The sequence below is a fragment of the Thamnophis sirtalis genome, unplaced genomic scaffold (genome assembly GCF_051295495.1).
Source record: "Thamnophis sirtalis isolate CommonGarterSnake01/CBP01778 unplaced genomic scaffold, rThaSir2_p1.2 scaffold_11, whole genome shotgun sequence".
NCBI lineage: Eukaryota > Metazoa > Chordata > Lepidosauria > Squamata > Natricidae > Thamnophis > Thamnophis sirtalis.
The window spans coordinates 37,425,336-37,442,676 of NW_028261391.1; the positions used below are offsets into that span (position 1 = coordinate 37,425,336).

General features: G+C 39.2%; 1 protein-coding gene across 1 annotated transcript in view; it reads left to right on the forward strand.

The window, feature by feature from the left end:
• The window catches only part of BOK (BCL2 family apoptosis regulator BOK), a 29,797-nt gene that overhangs the window by 4,472 nt on the left and 7,984 nt on the right, over positions 1-17,341 (forward strand). Inside the window, exon 3 of the mRNA XM_014060725.2 lies at positions 7,815-7,943. Coding sequence (XP_013916200.2) covers positions 7,815-7,943 — 129 coding nt within the window. The remainder of the gene's footprint in view (positions 1-7,814; positions 7,944-17,341) is intronic.

Sequence of the window (17,341 nt, forward strand, 5' to 3'; positions counted from 1 at the left end):
CAAGAGGAACTGGTGATATTATTGAGAAGTTTAACTTTTAAAGATAAATAAAAAAGTATTAACTCTACTTTCTAAATGTTATCATAAAGCTGAATGTGCAATTGATAAATAACTGCAAAGTATGTTAAATTATTTCATATATATGATGTCATGAATTGGTCCAACCTTTTTTAAATCCAGCTAAGCTGGTAGCTACCACTGTATTCTTTGGTACCAAATTCCAAAATTTAATCAATGGTATCCTCAGTTTGGAACATCAGTTATAAGAGTTGAACATGCAGTAACATCTGTTTGTCATCCACCACTACTTTTAAACTCTATCTTCCAAGATGAGAGTTATAGCATAAAAGGTCAGAGAGCTTGATATGTCATTTTTAGTCCATTTTGGTGCTCCTAAAATTTTAATTTTTTTCTACAATATCCTTTCCAGCAGATTTTGTGTTTTGGCGGAGGGGTGAATTAATTTTCTTTCTTTCTTGCTGTTGATCTTTCCATCTATTTTCTTAGTCTAATTGTCTTATTTTTTCCTTGGATTTTGCACCCTTTCATTTAATTGATGCACAGAAATATCAAGCTTGCCTTCCATTGATTATGTTGGTGTTAAATATTTAAATGAGTGGGAGATGGCACAAGACTTGAAGGTATCTACTTGATAATCATCCAGGCTATTAAATCCAGTTAAGACTGGAGTGAAATGTATAATATATTAAGTTAGGATTAGTATTAAATGAAATCAAATTGACAGTGAAATACATTTACTACTGTTCAGTAAATCAGACCTGCAGTAGCTTTAATGCTGTTTCTCAAACTTGGCAACTTTAAGATGAGTGGATTTCAACTCCCAGAATTCTAGTTCTTCTGAAAATTGAACTCTAACCATCTTAAAGTTGCCAAGATTGAGAAATATTACTTTAATTAAAATAACAACAAAAAAGTATGGTTGCTGTTTTCCCATTACAATAACCTCAATGGACTTGGTGCTAATTTAATATTTTTGAGTTGTTTTTAGGCAATTACTTAGAAATATTTTAGTACTAAAACTTTGGCAGATACTGTAAACAATGTAGAAGAGAGAGTAGGCCCAAACTTTTTTCCTAAATGAACTTGTGATAAAAAGGTTGTGCTTGCATGACATATTCATAGTTACATTAAACTTAGTTAACAGGGAAGAATATAAAATTTTGGGGTCATCCAGTTTGTGATTCAACACATCATGCAAATCCAGTCATCAAAATGTTCCAGTGCAGATTTCAGGAAGAGAAGCTAAATCTATCTTGAGTGAAAATTACAGTGCCTTTTAGATATATTTTTTAGCTATCACTCCCCTCTGTTATAGCCACTATTTCTTCCCAGATCAGATAATCACCACAACTAATAATAATTTATAGCAGGGGTGTCAACCTTGGCAACTTTATGACTTGTGGACTTAAACTACCAGAATTCCCCAGCCAACATGAGTTGAAATCCACAAGTATTAAAGTTGCCAAGGTTGGACACCTCTGATTTATAGTCTTTTAAAACTATCTCGGTGGTCATTATTATAATAAATTACAGTGAAATCACAGGGTTTCCCAAAGTCTTTCCTTTTATTTATTCCAGAATGTCTTATCATTCAGCTTCACTAAATAATTTGTAACATATGTCACTTCCCTTAAAAAAAATACCACAAAATCAAGAAATACTGTAACTTTCCTTATAAAGGCACTGATCAAGCTCTTTTATTGATTTAGTTTCCCCTTCTTGATGTTAATAACCAAAACAGCATTCTTAATAATGATTATACTTAATAGTCCAGAATTGGGTGCATCACAGCTTTGCTAAAGGATTATGGTAGTTTTCTTCGCTTTCCTACTTCCCTAACATGGAATTTGCCCTCACCTAGTCTTCTTCTTCTGAACTGTATTGATGAATGTATAATATTGGCTCCCCACTATGCTCCAAAAAGGCAATCTGTGTTCCTGCTGAGATACATTCTTTGGCAACTATCAAATTCTATGTCCTGCCTATTTTTTTAATTTTATTAAAATAATGCATTGGAACCTGGTATGCTGCAAAGCAAAATGTTGCCTTGGAATAATTTCCAAAAATGCATGTAAGTCAAAAATACATCCTAGAGGCATTGTTATAAATTTAATTAAGAGGAGACTGCAGCACCATACTGTGTTTTTGATTTGTTTGTTTTTTATGTGTGGAACTTCCACACCTGACTGTCACAGCTGATGTCACAAATCATTTTGGAATAGTTACAACATATACTCTCAGTATTTCAAATGTGCTCAAACAGCTAGGGAAGCCTGATCGATCCATTATGACCTCAGATTTTCTTAGTCACCAGCTGTCAACTCAGACTCTATCAGTGTATGAGTGAATTTAGGGATGGGGGTAGTAGGGAGTATGCAATCCTTGTATACTTGCACTGCAGAGTGCTTGCTGTTTTGTTCCCGCACCTTGGAGAGTAGCTGTTTGGAGCTCTCTGCATTGTCTTTTTGTAACCGTACATGCTAAAATTATGTGAGAAATGACCACCAGCAGGAGTTTGGTGCTAAGATAGATTCACGTCCGTGAAAAAATGAGTGGTGCAGATGCATAAATATTTTAAATCTTTGCATAGTGACATAGGCAGTCTGCTATAATTAGAAGGCCTTCTCCCAAGCAAAATAATTGGCTTATATGACAGCAAATAGCTTTCCCTTAGGAGTTTCAGTTATATCTCATCCAAATGTGATTTTATTTTTCTCAGAAGCTGCCATCCTTGATTTCCTGCCTTTTCTTTTCTTTTGCTTTATCTCATGAAGGAGTTTTACACACTCTGGTCAGAAAGTTCCTATTCTCAGAAGGTTTCTTATCAGGCTGTGCAATGTATATGCCATGTTTCCTTTCTCTCTTTTTTATCAGATTACATGGAACAATTTAGCCCTTCAGAGGGTCAAATGTTACAGCTTTCTGCCAAATATTTCATAAGTTGGTTTAAATGAGATTTCCAAACAATTGTGTAAGTAACACATAAATCAAAAGAGAGGAATGGAGGGAGAAATGGCTTTCATATAGAAAGCTATTTTATTACTTTAAAAAAAACCATTTAAACCATTCTTCAAATATAAAACCTAAGATGCTATTAACTATATAAGATAAATGTAATATAACACCACTAGGTTTTCAAAAAAGAAAGTATAAGACTTTTAAACTAGCAGTTTAATTTATTCAGTAAGTATACCGTCTTTTTGTTTAACTGAGAAGTTAAAGCAGCTGGCAACAATTAAAATATAGAATATTCAAAGCTAGAAGAACTAATACTAAAATTAATTAATAATGAATTATCATGAAAAAAATGCATTTTGGTTTGTTTGCAAAAGCTGGTGATGTCCAAGCACAATTCCTGAAGCAGTACATTCCAGATCTAGTTAAGATTTTAAAATCTCTGGAGTTGAGTTTGATTCTTAGTGACTACATAGTTATGTTGATATAATGTTTTTGTCAGAAGGCAGAATGGTTTGCCTTTGCTTTCTTCCAATTTCCATATAGAAGACAAGATTTTAAAATTTATTGAAAATTCCTGTCAGAGGGAAGGAGTTCACACTGATTTGATGCTGAAAAGCATCAAAATACAATACATCTCTTTTTTGTAAGCCGCCCGGAGTGCTTCGGGATTGGGCGGCATATAAATTTTGATAATAAATATAAAAGAAAATATGGATAAATCTTCCTATTAAGGAATGATGCATAGTCACACATGAAAGAAGAAATAAATGCACATTTATCATGTTTTCGTAATTATGTTTATGGCAGAACTTGCTAGTGGCTAGTTCAAACTGCTGGTGAAGATGTAGGATCCAAGATAAAGAAATGAATGGCAACAGTTATGAATGTTTGTAAAATGGGAACAGATAGGTGTGGAACACAATAGGTTCTCATCCAGCAAATCTAACCACTGGTCCATCTAAGTGTATTTTTTTTGGGGGGGGGGGGATATATTTTTATTATTTTTACATTTAAAACAATGCAGTACCACAAAGTCGAAGTGACCATACATTCAGATTATATACAGCTAGTCTCAACCATTAACAATTAGCCTATTTAATACATTGTCTATCCTTCTGTCCAATCACAATATATACAGTTTGTTCCAGTCTTGTCACCTTGTCTTATACCAATCATAAAATCTGTTCCAGACTTCAAAATATTCTGATTCCCCTTTATTTTTAAGTTCAAGAGTGAGCCTATCTGCTTCCGCACAGGCCAACACTTTTCTGATCATATCTAGCTCTGATGGTGTATTTTCTTTTTTCCAATATTGTGCACAAGTTATGCACGCCGCAGTTAGTACATGTATAATTAGATAAAGTGTAAAGATTTCTGGTTTAAACAAGATTTGGTCTCCAACCATTTGTTATAACCATGATTGAATCATTTTCCAATATTTTTTTGCCTCACTGCACGTCCACCACATATGATAAAAAGTGCCTGGTGTTTTTTTACACTTCCAACAATTTGGGGCCAGATTTGTAAACATTTTGGAGAGCCGTGCTGGGGGGAGATGCCATCTGTAGAACATCTTATAAAGATTTTCTTTATACGCTGTGGCCATTGTTAGTTTCTGATTAAGTATTCAAAGTTTTTCCCACTTAGCCAATTCCACATTATAACCGAAATTTTTCGCCTAGGCGAAAAAGTGTATTTTTTATATACTGATTAGTGGTGGCTCTTGAGGGTTGTTAATTAGATTATTTTCTGGTTGTATTATAGTGGTAGCTGTCAGGACCTGAGCTTCTGACAAAATTCATTTTGCTTCACCCAAAACAAAAACTGTATGCCTACTGAAAGTGTACTTGCAAAATATCTAGAGACTTTTGTGGAATTGATGAACTCCATCAATTCATTCTGAGGAGGCTTGTCCTCAGCAATTATTTTTTTGTAAACATAACAAGCATCCTTGGCTACTTTCCAACCTCCTTGTCCTCACTCCAATTAAAAAAAAATTTTTTGATGATGTTGGGAAGGTTGATGTTGGATATGGCCTTTTCTGGATAAGATAATCTTTCTCTTATGCTTCTGTGGGAAAAATATAACTGAGAATCAAGGAGAGGCTGCCAAGCTAGGGAAGAACCCAAGAAATAAATAAAGTTCTTGATTTTAGCATCTCATGTCTGCCCTAGTGTGAAATAACTGGTGACACATTAGTCTGTCTGATGAATGTTTCACAGCTTCAGGCAAGCCATAAGCTTTTATCATGTTCCAACCATGGAAACCTTTTTTTTTTTTTTTTGCTTGAGATGAGGTTGACAGATTGCTTTAATGGGATACACCCTTTTTTCAACAATGAAAAGTTAATCCTCATCTTGTCTGGGGTCCTATGGGGAAGATCACATTTTTCTAGCCTTATCTGAAGCAAAACAATCGCACATTTCTAAAGATTTTGAGGGCAAGTCTGAACAAAATATTATTTTAAACATTTGAATCAAGAATAGCTTCAAAGATGATTAAAAACAAAAACATAAGCAAGAAAATCTGGTAAATCATAACCATGCAACGGAACAGTAAAGAATATACCAGACTAGCAAATAAGGCTAATGTACCCTCCCCCCAATCCGGTTGCTCTTAATCCTTTTTTTAAAATAGCATCTTCTGAATCACATGAAATCAGGATTAAGACATAGATTATATTGTCTTTTGCTGTCCCTGCTAGCATAGGCACAGAAGGGCACTTTGCCATTTTTCCAATAGAGGAAAAAAAAATATGCCATTTGAATTTAAAGTAGCAGCCTCATCTTAAGAAATAGCCTGTTTGCCTCTTTCAGCTTGATAATCCTTTTGTTGTGTTGGGAGTAAAGAATTCCCAGCATTGAGGCCAGTTGAAGGAAGGGCTGCCTCCCCGATCTTTTAGAAAATGGTCACCAGCCCTTTTTTGTTACATCATTTTCTTTATTAGTTTATAATCTAAAACACAAAAGAAAATAGTGGGAAAATAAGGGAGGGAGAAGGAAAGGGAAACCTGTAGGGCAAAGGGGGAAAAAAGAAAGAAAAGGTGTTACTTCTCACAAGTGCATGCACACACAGTTTGAAGGCCTGGAATACGTGACTGGTTTCATTTCTTGTGGATGTTTGTAGTTGCATGTTCACTTTGAGATGTAAATTCCACATTAGGGCAACACCTCTTTAGGTCAACTCAAAGTCACAAAATAATTCTCTGAAGGATCAGAGAGATGAAGAAATAAACAGTGGCTGACTTTCAAGTCCGTGACCTGATAAGATTTGCAGAAACATTTTTAGAGCTTTTTTTTTTTAGTTTATTTACAAACTGTTTGCATTAGAGGAATATGCATTGAATATATATCTTATGAACAGATATATGAATATGGAATGTCAAAAGAAGAAATAGGCTTCAAATACTATGCTTCATAAACATCTGATAATACCACTGTTTCCTAGTTCAATGTACTGTTTAGTATGTTAAACAAATCTTAATAAGAGAAATATGTGGTTCTTCAAACTGGATCCATTGGTTTGGATGGAGGAAACAGATGGTATCTGACTCCACAACGGGGAGTAGATGCGTGTGAAGCACAGGCTAAGGAGGTCACCCCAGAGTAGGAAACAAAGACACTCACTGCCAAAAAACACTGTACAACTGATTGAATTGAGAATATTTTAAACTATTTTAATTTGGGTACTAATGTTAGGTGGCAGTTCATTAATTTGTATCTCTTCTAGGTTGGCTACATGCCTATCACACTATATGTAAATAAAAGTCAAATTATGAAAATGACTTCCAGATAACTTAGCTGTGCTCATTTCCAGAGGATGTATTGCATTTTTAAAGCACAGATTACTGGTCTCCTGTTTTATCCTTTGATATTCTCATTAAGAAGGCTTTCCTCGAATCCCCAGGAGGGTGAAAAGAGTCTCCCCTGGGCTCCAGAGGCCCTCCGGAGGCCGGAAACAGGCCCATTTCTGGACTTTTGATAGGCCCATTTTTCTGGTAGGCCCATTTTTTTGTGTGGGCCCTGCACTTACCTGGCCATCGGTCATACAATGTCGGCTGGCGGGCCCTCGGAGGAGAGCATTCTCGGTGGCTGCTCCGACTCTTTGGAACCAGCTCCCCCCGGAAATCCGGACCATACCCACTCTGATGGCCTTCAGGAAAGCTGTAAAAACTTGGCTGTTCCGGCAGGCCTAGGGCTGTTGACCTCACTATTGAGGTCTGGCCCCGACTAGAATGAATTTATGATGGATGATTGTTGTTTCAAATTGCATTGTTTTTATGTTTTTTTATATTCTGTTTGTAAGCCGCCTGGAGTCCTTTTGGATTGGGCAGCATATAAAAGTTTTAAATAAATAAATAAATAAAATAAATGAGGAACGGGCTGCATGGAGACTCCTGGGAGAGGAGGGATGGGGTCAGCAGGGTCAGCTAGTCCTTGTAACTACCAGTTCAGTGAACCAGATTAGAATTAACAGCCAGTTCGCCCGAACCGGTCCGAACCAGCTGAATCCCACCCCTGCTCCCAACCATTATACAAAACCAACATCGTAAAAAAATAAAGACAAAAAAATCAATACAAACAAAAACAAAAATATCTGGTGCCACAACAGCCTCCCTTGGGTGGAGCCAATAGTGCTCTATTCGGAATCCCAGCATTTTAGCAACTTTGTAAGAACGTGCTATTAGCTTTATGAGTTCATCCTATAATTTTATTGATTTTTGTGGATTTGCATCCCGTTTGAATGTCTTAACAGAAAGTAGGATTCAGATATTTGAATAAATATGTTTTGCATGTGTATAAAAGGCTTTTGTGCGTGTGTGTGTTTTTTTTTAGGAGATGAACTGGAGTATATCAGGCCCACTCTTTATCGAAACATAGCACGGCAACTAAACATCTCTCTCCATTCAGAAACTGTGGTGACGGATGCATTCTTGGCTGTGGCCACTCAAATCTTTTCATCAGGTGATGTATTAAAATGCAAACTATGGGCAAAGGAAAGGAAAATTAGGGAAGCCAATGTGCGTAGAGCATAGCAGTTGCTGGTCAGTGGAGTGAGTGGAGGCCACTTGGCAAAGAATACCACTGGCATAAGCAAAGAGGCAATGGATGTTGCATTAAACATGTATTGTAAGACAAATGCACATTTTTTGGGGGGTGGTGGTGGTAAAGAAATATTTTTGCCTCTCCCTGTTTTCTGTCTTCCAGAAAGGGAGCCTCTTTAATGTCAAGTGCTTATTTTTATACTTTCTTGGCAACTGCTATGTTTCCTACAGACAGTTCTGTTTTTCTCTTCTCTTTGGTTTATGAGATTGAATGTGCTCCTGGCTGCAGAATGAGTTTCATTTTACTCTGTTTCTCAAGTAACAAAGCAGTAAGAAAAGGTCTAGATGGAGAATCAAGGAATATCAATATTTGAGCTTCTTGCCTTTGTTCCAGAGACTCGTGCTGATATTTATGATTTTGCCCCCCTCCCCTTTTCTAATATATATCGCAACATTATGAAATAGGCTAAGCTTTTGTGTCACTTTGGAACCAGTTTCAGACCTGATTTATTGCATTTCATTGAGTTTTTTTAACACTGAGGTCTGTCTGTGAGAGTTTATCTCCTCACATGCACAGTAGTGATTGCAAAGTGGCTGATAAGTTGTTCTTTCATGTTCAGAGCTATTTCAGAGCCTAACAGAAGGAAATGCTTTTTCTTAAGCACATGGTTATTGCGAAACTGTGTTATGATAGCCAGTTGGCTAAATGTCCATTCTTCTTCTGAACAAGTCTGGACATTTTCATGGGGGATCAGACTTATCAGCGATTCTTGTTTACTACCTGCTGAATTATAGGCAGCACATCTTAAATTCTTGTTGCTGAAAGCAACAGTGGAAGGGACAAGCGCTCTTCAGTCTAGGTTGGGAACTTATCAATACATCCAGCTGGCCACTCTGTACCAGACAGAACTATGGTAGATGTGCATATGACCTGTGTCTGCAAGGCTGTTATTTCAATGCAGCAGAGACAAGTCATTGTATATATATTAGGTTAAAAAATACATTGAAATACCCACCCCCCTGCACTGTTTCCATCATATGTATACGCATGGCAAATGGATCAGTGGTGGGATTCAACCGGTGCAACAACCGGTTTGCTGATCACAGTACATTTGAAAACTTACCTTCTATTGCAGCCCTGGTGCAAAACAGCTGAGGTGCATCAATCCGCTCTGCTGCACCTATCAGCTTGCCTTCAGAAAAGGGAATATAGGTCAGTATAGCGCAGGGGCGGGCAGGCGGGCTCACCTGATTGTCGGAGTGAATCAGTTCGCTCTCAGCTGATGGTCAGAGCTACCGTTCACCCGAACCAGCTGAATCCTACCCCTGTAAATGGTATAGATTCAGTCATTCTTTCATTTTTATGCCTTCAGAAGGAATAGTGATTCATTCAAGATGATCTCTGTATTTTCAGCATTTTGAGAAGAACAGGAGTGAAAAAAATCATTCATTAGTTTAAAATGTTTTTATGAGAAGTAAAAATAGTATGGTGTGGAAGTAACCATAAAACTACATAACATAGGGTTGTATATTCATCATAGTTAAGATACTGGCTTAACCAACATTAGACATACTGAAGGTTCCCATGGTTTGCAAAACTACTTCTTTTGGAGCTCATAATTTGTGACGATTATCACCTTCTGCTTTTAATTTTTGCAGTTATGTTATCCAGAATGAAGTCATTAGCTATGGGGTTCAGAAAAGCTAGTATTACACCAATTCACTTATTTTCAAAATATGAAAATATGTCCATAAGGCTTTCACTCCTTTGTACCTAACTATAATACAAACATACTGGCATTTTTTTCTACTCTGTCTCTATCATGTAATTTTCCAGTAGAATCGAGGGAGGGGTTACGCGTGGGTATTGTCACAACCTGATTGGTCCATAGACTGAGGGAAATCTCTTTAATATTCCTCCTTTCCCATTGGCTCCCAGTTTTCCTCTCAGTCTTTTGGTCCAAGTACTGTTGTTTTGGCTCTCAGGTAGAAAAAATTTCTAAATTCATTATAATTGATTATTTGATTCGATTGATTGGTTTCTCTAAATTCCAAATTATATCAGCTGTGGCCACAGGAGCAGTCCTTTCTTCTTCATGCGACTTTGGAGAGCCCTTTGGGGCATTGCCCTCCCACTCCATGGGCCAGGAGCCCTGCTCTGATCCCCGGGCCAGCAGGGGTGACGGGCTTCAAAGCGCAGCTCCCGGGAGCTTGCTGCAAGCTGCAAAATTTAAAAAGAGACTCTGCGGCTTTTTTCCCCAGTGCTGAGAGCCTCATGAGAGCGCATGGAGATTCCCCAGTGCGCCGTTCATCCTTAACTCAATTGCTGCCTTCTGCTGCGCTGTCCTAGATCAGCAGGGGGCCGAGGTGATTAAAGGATGAGCTGCGGCTCTTAAAAGGCAAGCCGCGATTGTTCAGACTTCTTGGCAGCGCTTTCAGAGGCCCCAGCGGCCATTTACGCTGCGCCATGGTCAGAAGGCCGCCCGAGGAACCGTGTGGCCGCCCTCAAGTTCCTGCATCGCAGCTACTAATCAAGGCCGGCAGGACATTGACTGGAATACAGATTTGCAGCTCCCACAGACCTAGGCACCGGTGGAACCTACAGTGGCCTTTGAATCCAGACACATGAGTGTTGCGATGGCAGAAAGATTGAGCGTCCGCAGGCCCCATTAGAGGCCTCCAATGAAGGTAGGGAAGACCAAACAGATAGGCCCAGAACCAGGACTGCGGCCTCCAAACCTATGGCAGCTCAGCGCCTTCCAGAGCAGCAACAAGGGATGAACTTAGGAGACAGAGAGCTCTGGAGAAGACCATAGCCAGAGCAGAAAAGCAGGCCCAGACCACCAGGCCTTGTTTGGTCAGCAGATCCAGGTCCCCATCAGGCCTTCATCCACCCATTCGGGCTCTCCTCCTAGAGGGTTTAGTCCTTCTTTCCCTTCAGTTTCCCCATCTAGATCCCATAGGTATTCCAGGCAAGGAGTTTCCCCTTCCCCTTCTATATCTCCCAGAGCCATTGGCAGGCCCTTCTAGGTCATACCACACCTTTGCAGGGATGCCCCCCCCAGGATCCACATTACCAGGTCCGTCGCAGGAGGATCTTGAAGATCTAGATCTCTTGCCTAAAAGTATTAAACGACTCATTTCTACGGCCATCTCACGAAGCATCGCCAGCATGTCCCAGAGAGACAGGGCCCCTCACCCTGGCAGGGCCCCGGGGTTCATAGGCAGCAGCATCTCAGCCCCCCCCTCCATGGTCAGCGAAGGTTCCATTTTGAGGGAGGACAATCACTACGACATGGGCTTCTCAGAGGATGAGGATTCAGTTCCTCCAGATCTCCCCACCTTTCCAGGTCTCTTTCCATCAGCCATGTTTAAAACTCTGTTACAGAAAGCCAGGAAAACCACTAAGATCGGAACTGGGATCCGACGGTCCCTCAGACTAGGGACCCCAATCTGACTATGTTTTCTAACACCGCCACAAACAAGGAGGAGATTCCTGCTTCCCTCTGTTCCTTGAGGTAGTAAAGAACCAGTGGGCCCGTCTTTCCACCTTTTCCAATCCAGGCGGCAACGATCGCTGCTTCTACAATGTGGAACAGGCTTTTGCCCAGGCCCTGCAATTGCCAGCAATCGATACACCAGTAGCAGCTCTGGTTGCCCTGTAGTCTCTGTAGATGCAGCTGATAAGATGAAGCCGGAGGACAAGCGTGCGGAACTTCCCTTGCGTAAGAACTTTAATGCTTCTGCCTGGGCAATCAAATCGGCAGCGGCGGCCTCTTACTTTAACCGCATGACCGTTATGTGGCTCCATCAGCTCCAGGACCGTATTCCGATCCAGGATGAGCGGTTGCATCAAGACATAACTAAAAGTATAGCCGCCTCTCAATTCTCAGCCGACGCAACCCTGGATGCCGTTAAATTTGCCTCCAGCGCTCTAGCCACGTCAGTAACCTCCCGACGCTTATTGTGGTTGCGCAATTGGCAGATGGACAACAAGGCCAAATGGAATTTGGTGGCGGCTCCTTACGCAGGTGCTAATCTTTTTGGGGAAGCTCTAGATCATATTTTAATAGAAAATAAGGATAAGAAAAAGGTCCTTCCGTCTAATGCCAAAAAGGCAGACTCTCATCCTGCCCCCTATCGGAGACCCTCTTATAGAGCACCTGAGCACAATCACCAACAAAGATACAACTCCTTTAGATCAGACAGAGAGTTCCAATGCTTTCTTGAATCTTTGAACACCTATGTCCGTGATGGCGAACCTATGGCACATGTGCCACAGATGGCACATGGAGCCATTTGTCAGGGCATGTGAGGTGTTGCCCTGTCAGCTGGCCAGTGCACAGGCGTGTGCTGGCCAGCTGACCGGCCTTCTTTTGAGGACATTTTTCGCCCTCCAGAGGCTTCCCTGAAGCTTCCGAAGCGCGAAAAAACAACCCTATGAGCAAACCAGAAGTGACTTCCGGTTTGTCCATAGGGCCATTTTTTTCATCTTCCGGAGCCTTCAGGGGCCTTCAGGAGGCTTCCCTGTAGGCTCTGGAGGGCAAAAAACGACCCTATGGGCAAACCAGAAGTTCAGGAACGGACTTCCAGTTTGCTCGTAGGGCCGGTTTTAGCTTCCAGTTTGCTTGTAAGGCCAATTTTAGCCCTCCGGTTTGCTCATAGGGCCTGTTTTTCCTACTGCGGAGGCTTCGGGAAAGCTCCTGAAGCCTCCAGAGGGTCTCTGGGGGCGAGGGTGTTTTCGCCCTCCCCAGGCTCCTATAAAACCTTTGGAGTGTGGGGAGGGTGAAAAAAACACGCCAAAAATGGGGGGGGAGACTGGCGGTGTGCACATGCGCGCTGGAGTAATACGCATAGCATTATGGATGTGGCACGCCCGTGCATGACCCCCCCTGCACTCCTCTTACTTTTGGCACGTGAGCCAAAAAAAGGTTTGGCATCACTGACCTATGCAATTTAGAAACTTATCAAAATAGATGTTTGTAAAACACAGTTGTTTTGTTCAGATAAGTCATTTTTAAAAGAAACCAAGGAATGTGTTTTAAAAATAATATATTATTTTTTTCAGTGCCTCTGAAAACAGGAGGATTATTTTTAAAATCTTCTTTATCAGGAGGGTTACATTGCATAAGACACAATATTAAGAAAGTGGGAGGTTATGATTGCTGAGGGAGGGAGGTGTTTGATATTTAAGGGGGGGAGATTAAAGCTGAAGCCCTGTGTATGCTCTCTGTATTTAGCTTTATGGAATGGAGAATGTATGACTTATTCCATTTCTCTAGAATTATGTGACAATATAACAAAGCATTGGCTCTGTTAAAAAAATGAAAATTGTAGGTATCAGTGGAGAACCAAAATGTTTTGTCTTTCCCAAACAATGTGCTTAGTATGGTAATTTCCCAAGTACTGTGTTTATTTAACTTTTGTATTCAATAGAAAGGGAAGGCAGGTCTACCTTTGGATTTTTGTCATTTACATCCACATGCAATACATATATAAGAGACGCCATCACATCACTTTCTCTCACATAGACAAATACATACAGAAGCACATCTAGTTTTTTCACTGTAATCCAGAATTTGTTGTTCACATTGTAAATGAACGTTCTCTTGGGTCTTTGAAAATGGATGTGCCAACCTATGGTATTAAGTATAAATATAAATGGGGAGGTAGTTATAGTAATAGCAATAGCACTCACTTATATACTGCTTCACAGTGCTTTATAGCCTTCGTAAAGCAGTTTACAGAGTCAACATACTGCCTCCAACATCTGGGTCCTCATTTTACCGATCTCAGAGGATGGAAATCTGAGTCAACCTTACACCACTGAGAATCCGGGGGGCTCTCGAAATATCCAGCCCCTCGCAAATTGTGACTGTTGTATATTTTAATATGGTGTTTGTGTATTATCCCCCTTCCCTCGTTTTATTGTAAGCCGCCCGGAGTCCTTCAGGAGTGGGCGGCATACAAATCAATAAAACTCTAAACTCTAAACTCTAATCAAACTGCCGAACAACAGTCATCCAGCAGTCAACAGAACTAGCATGCAGTGCTGCAGTCTAACTTCACTGCACCCCCATGGCTCATGCCAACTAAACCTCAATACAACACCATCAAGTTGCCTTGCTCATGTGCTGCATACTTTTAAAAAATTAATATAGTAATCTACTAAAATGCTAACATTGTTTTTAAACAACCTTTTTTAAAAAAAAAAACCCTCTCAATTGAAGATCATCCTCCATGATTGATAATATATTTTTCTCATTTGCCTAATAGCTATGTGAATTATAATGGTGGACAACAAAAATAATTCCTTATTAAATTACAATACAACATTGTATTGTTTAATTGTCACAACTTAAGTAGCAATTGAAAAAAAAACAGGTTTACCTAAATCCAGAGGTTACAGTATTTGTGATAGTGTTTTAATGTCACTTTATGAGTTCCTATTATGCACACACCTACAAATATAGCTTATTAATAAAGGAGAATATTTGTAACTCAGGGTTGACATGAGGGGTCCTTGGTGCTCACTGAGCTTGCTCATTTTCTTGTAACAAAACAAGCAAGCACTTAGGACCCCTCATATAGCTTATAACTGGAAGTAGACATTTTGTGGCTGGATTTCCATAACTTGTGGATTGTTGTATAACATCAAGAGGCAAGGGTATCTGCCAAAGTGTGGACAAAAAGTGTATCCTGTAGATCAGGGCTGTCAAACGTCTGGCCCACGGGCTGAATGCATCACGTGCTAGCCACGCCCATGCCCATTTTAGGGAAGGGGAAAAAAGTCCCAATACTGTACCTCAGTCAACCGTCTGACACCGCCGTGACAATGTGAGTTTGACACTCCTGCTGTAGGCATGAAGAGGCAAACCTAAACAAATCATGTTTAGTCTAAAGTAACGTCAAGGACCCAGAATTATCAAGTCAATTGAGGTGCCCTCTCAATTACTTTAAGAGACCATCGGATGAAGTGGAATGAAACTGCCTTCTGTTATAAACAAGACATTGCATAAACTAGTGTGTGATATTCAGTGCTTATTTTAAAGTGAAACCACATAGACCAAATATCTGCTCTTCTTTGTCAAATAAATAGCAAGACAAAAGGAGTTGACTCAACTACTCCCTAATTGTCAGTTTGGTAGGATGGAGGTGACATCCTCTATCTACTAATCTATTTTGATATTCCCTATATTTACTATGAGCACAAATGAAAGATAACAGTAATCATTCCAGACTAAGACTGACTGAAACTTATTTTCCATCTTTTTGTACCGACCCTGCCAATCCCAGAATGATTACCATTTGCCATCACAATTTATTACTAGCTGAATGATTCATGTAGGGTTTATAAAGTATACCAGATATACAAAAGGCAAGGGTTTCTGTGCTATTAAAAAGTTCTACTGAAAATAAACCATTGACTATTGACCTCTATGTAAACTATATCTGTTAAACAGGATCTTTCTGAGATTCAGAGTCTTGGAACGGAATTTTCATCATAGACCTCTCCTTGTCATTTTTTTCTCATTGTGTCTTGTGCCAGAAAATAATTTCTCTGTTAAAGAAGCTGATAAAGTTATATTTAATTGTAAAACCATAATCTGTAGTGACATTAGAATTAATAGAAACATGTGTTAAAACTGTACGCCTTAATATGGAATGAAAAAGATTGTTTTGATTTAGTTTTACTTGAAAAATGTAGGACTCCTGCATACTGTCATATTTTTCCTGTTTTTTATAAACTATTATGAGCAATTCTTACCCATAATTACAGTGTATTTTTTCTGACTTAACACACTGAATAAGAATAAAAGTTATTTTACTTCGAGCCTAAATTCTATTACCTTCTATCTCTTTTTTGTCATGATTTTAAAAAAATCTGTTAAACTAAATCACTAGAAAGTTTGCATATTGTTAGATCCACTGAAGGCATTGTCACAACTTTCTTTTATTTGCTTAATGTTAAATAGAGCAAGATAAGAACTAATTTTTACTTTTGGAATTACTGTAAGAGTGAGGCTGGAGTTAAATGCTATTATGTCCTGATTGCTGTGGCTTTCCATTCCAGGAAACACTTGTCAACCACATTCCTTTAAATGGGCAGATTCTACTGGATATAAATGCTTTTATATGTATTTGCACATATACATACAAAAATAGAAATATGTGCATGAATCAGATGGGCTCCTTTGCAGCTGGAAGTGAAACTCTTCTATTTCAGACATCTGGAAAAATTATGAGAATTATGAAACAGTGCACTGGCGGATTTATTATTTTTTTCAAAACCTCCAATAGAAAAGTATATAGCTCAGGAAAAAGAATACAGGTAGTCCTTAAGTTATGACCACAATTGAGTCCAGAATTTATTTTGCTAATTGGGAAATTTTAAGTAAGTTTTGCCCCATTTTATGACTTTTCTTGCCACATTTGTTAATCACTGCAGTTGTTAAATTAGTAACCCGCTTGTGAAGTACATCTGGTTTCCCCATTGACTTTGCTTGTCAGAAGGTTGCAAAAGGGGATCACATGATCCCAGGACACTGCAACCATCATAAATGTAAGCCAGCTGTCAAGCATCCAAATGTAAATAACATGACCATGGGGATGCTGTAATGATCATAAGTGTGGAAAATGGTCATAGCGCTGTTGTAATTTTGAATAGTCACTAAGCAAACTTGTAATTCATGGACTATCTGTAGTAATAAACAGTATATATTGCTGGGTTCAAAGCAATTATATTTTAGATAAGTACTATAACCACTGTTGAATTAGATAACTACAGTACTGATAAAGGTAGCTCTAGAAGAGATTATTAGACCATAAAAACCATTGATTTTAAATTGAGGACTACTTCTGCCTCTACGCAGCCACCAATTAAAGTGAAGGGATTCGCCTAGAACAAAGCAGGCAAATCTTGACCTGGAACAAGCCAGAAAATCGCACTTTCAGGGAGGCATTGGTAGAAGTTGCAGTCATAGTAGGTTGGAGGTAAATAGAGGATTACAACATCCATTCCGTTCCTCTCGAACTATGGGTGTCACGTCCCATACTCACCAGAGGCTGTTGGCCATGCAGACCTGTCCTCTGTCAAGCGATACTAAACTGAGTAAGTTCTGAATTAAAACTTACTTTTCCAGAGCATGCTAAGTTAAAATAGTTGACTTATTTGTGGTTTGTTATCTTGAGTAATCCTGGACTAAATAAAACATGGTTTGGTTCTTCAAAGTTAGTAAGTATGTTATCCTTGCTATTGTCATTTGCAAGTGGTGAGAAGGTGGTGACATTGAAGAGGAACACACGCTAGTTCAGTTT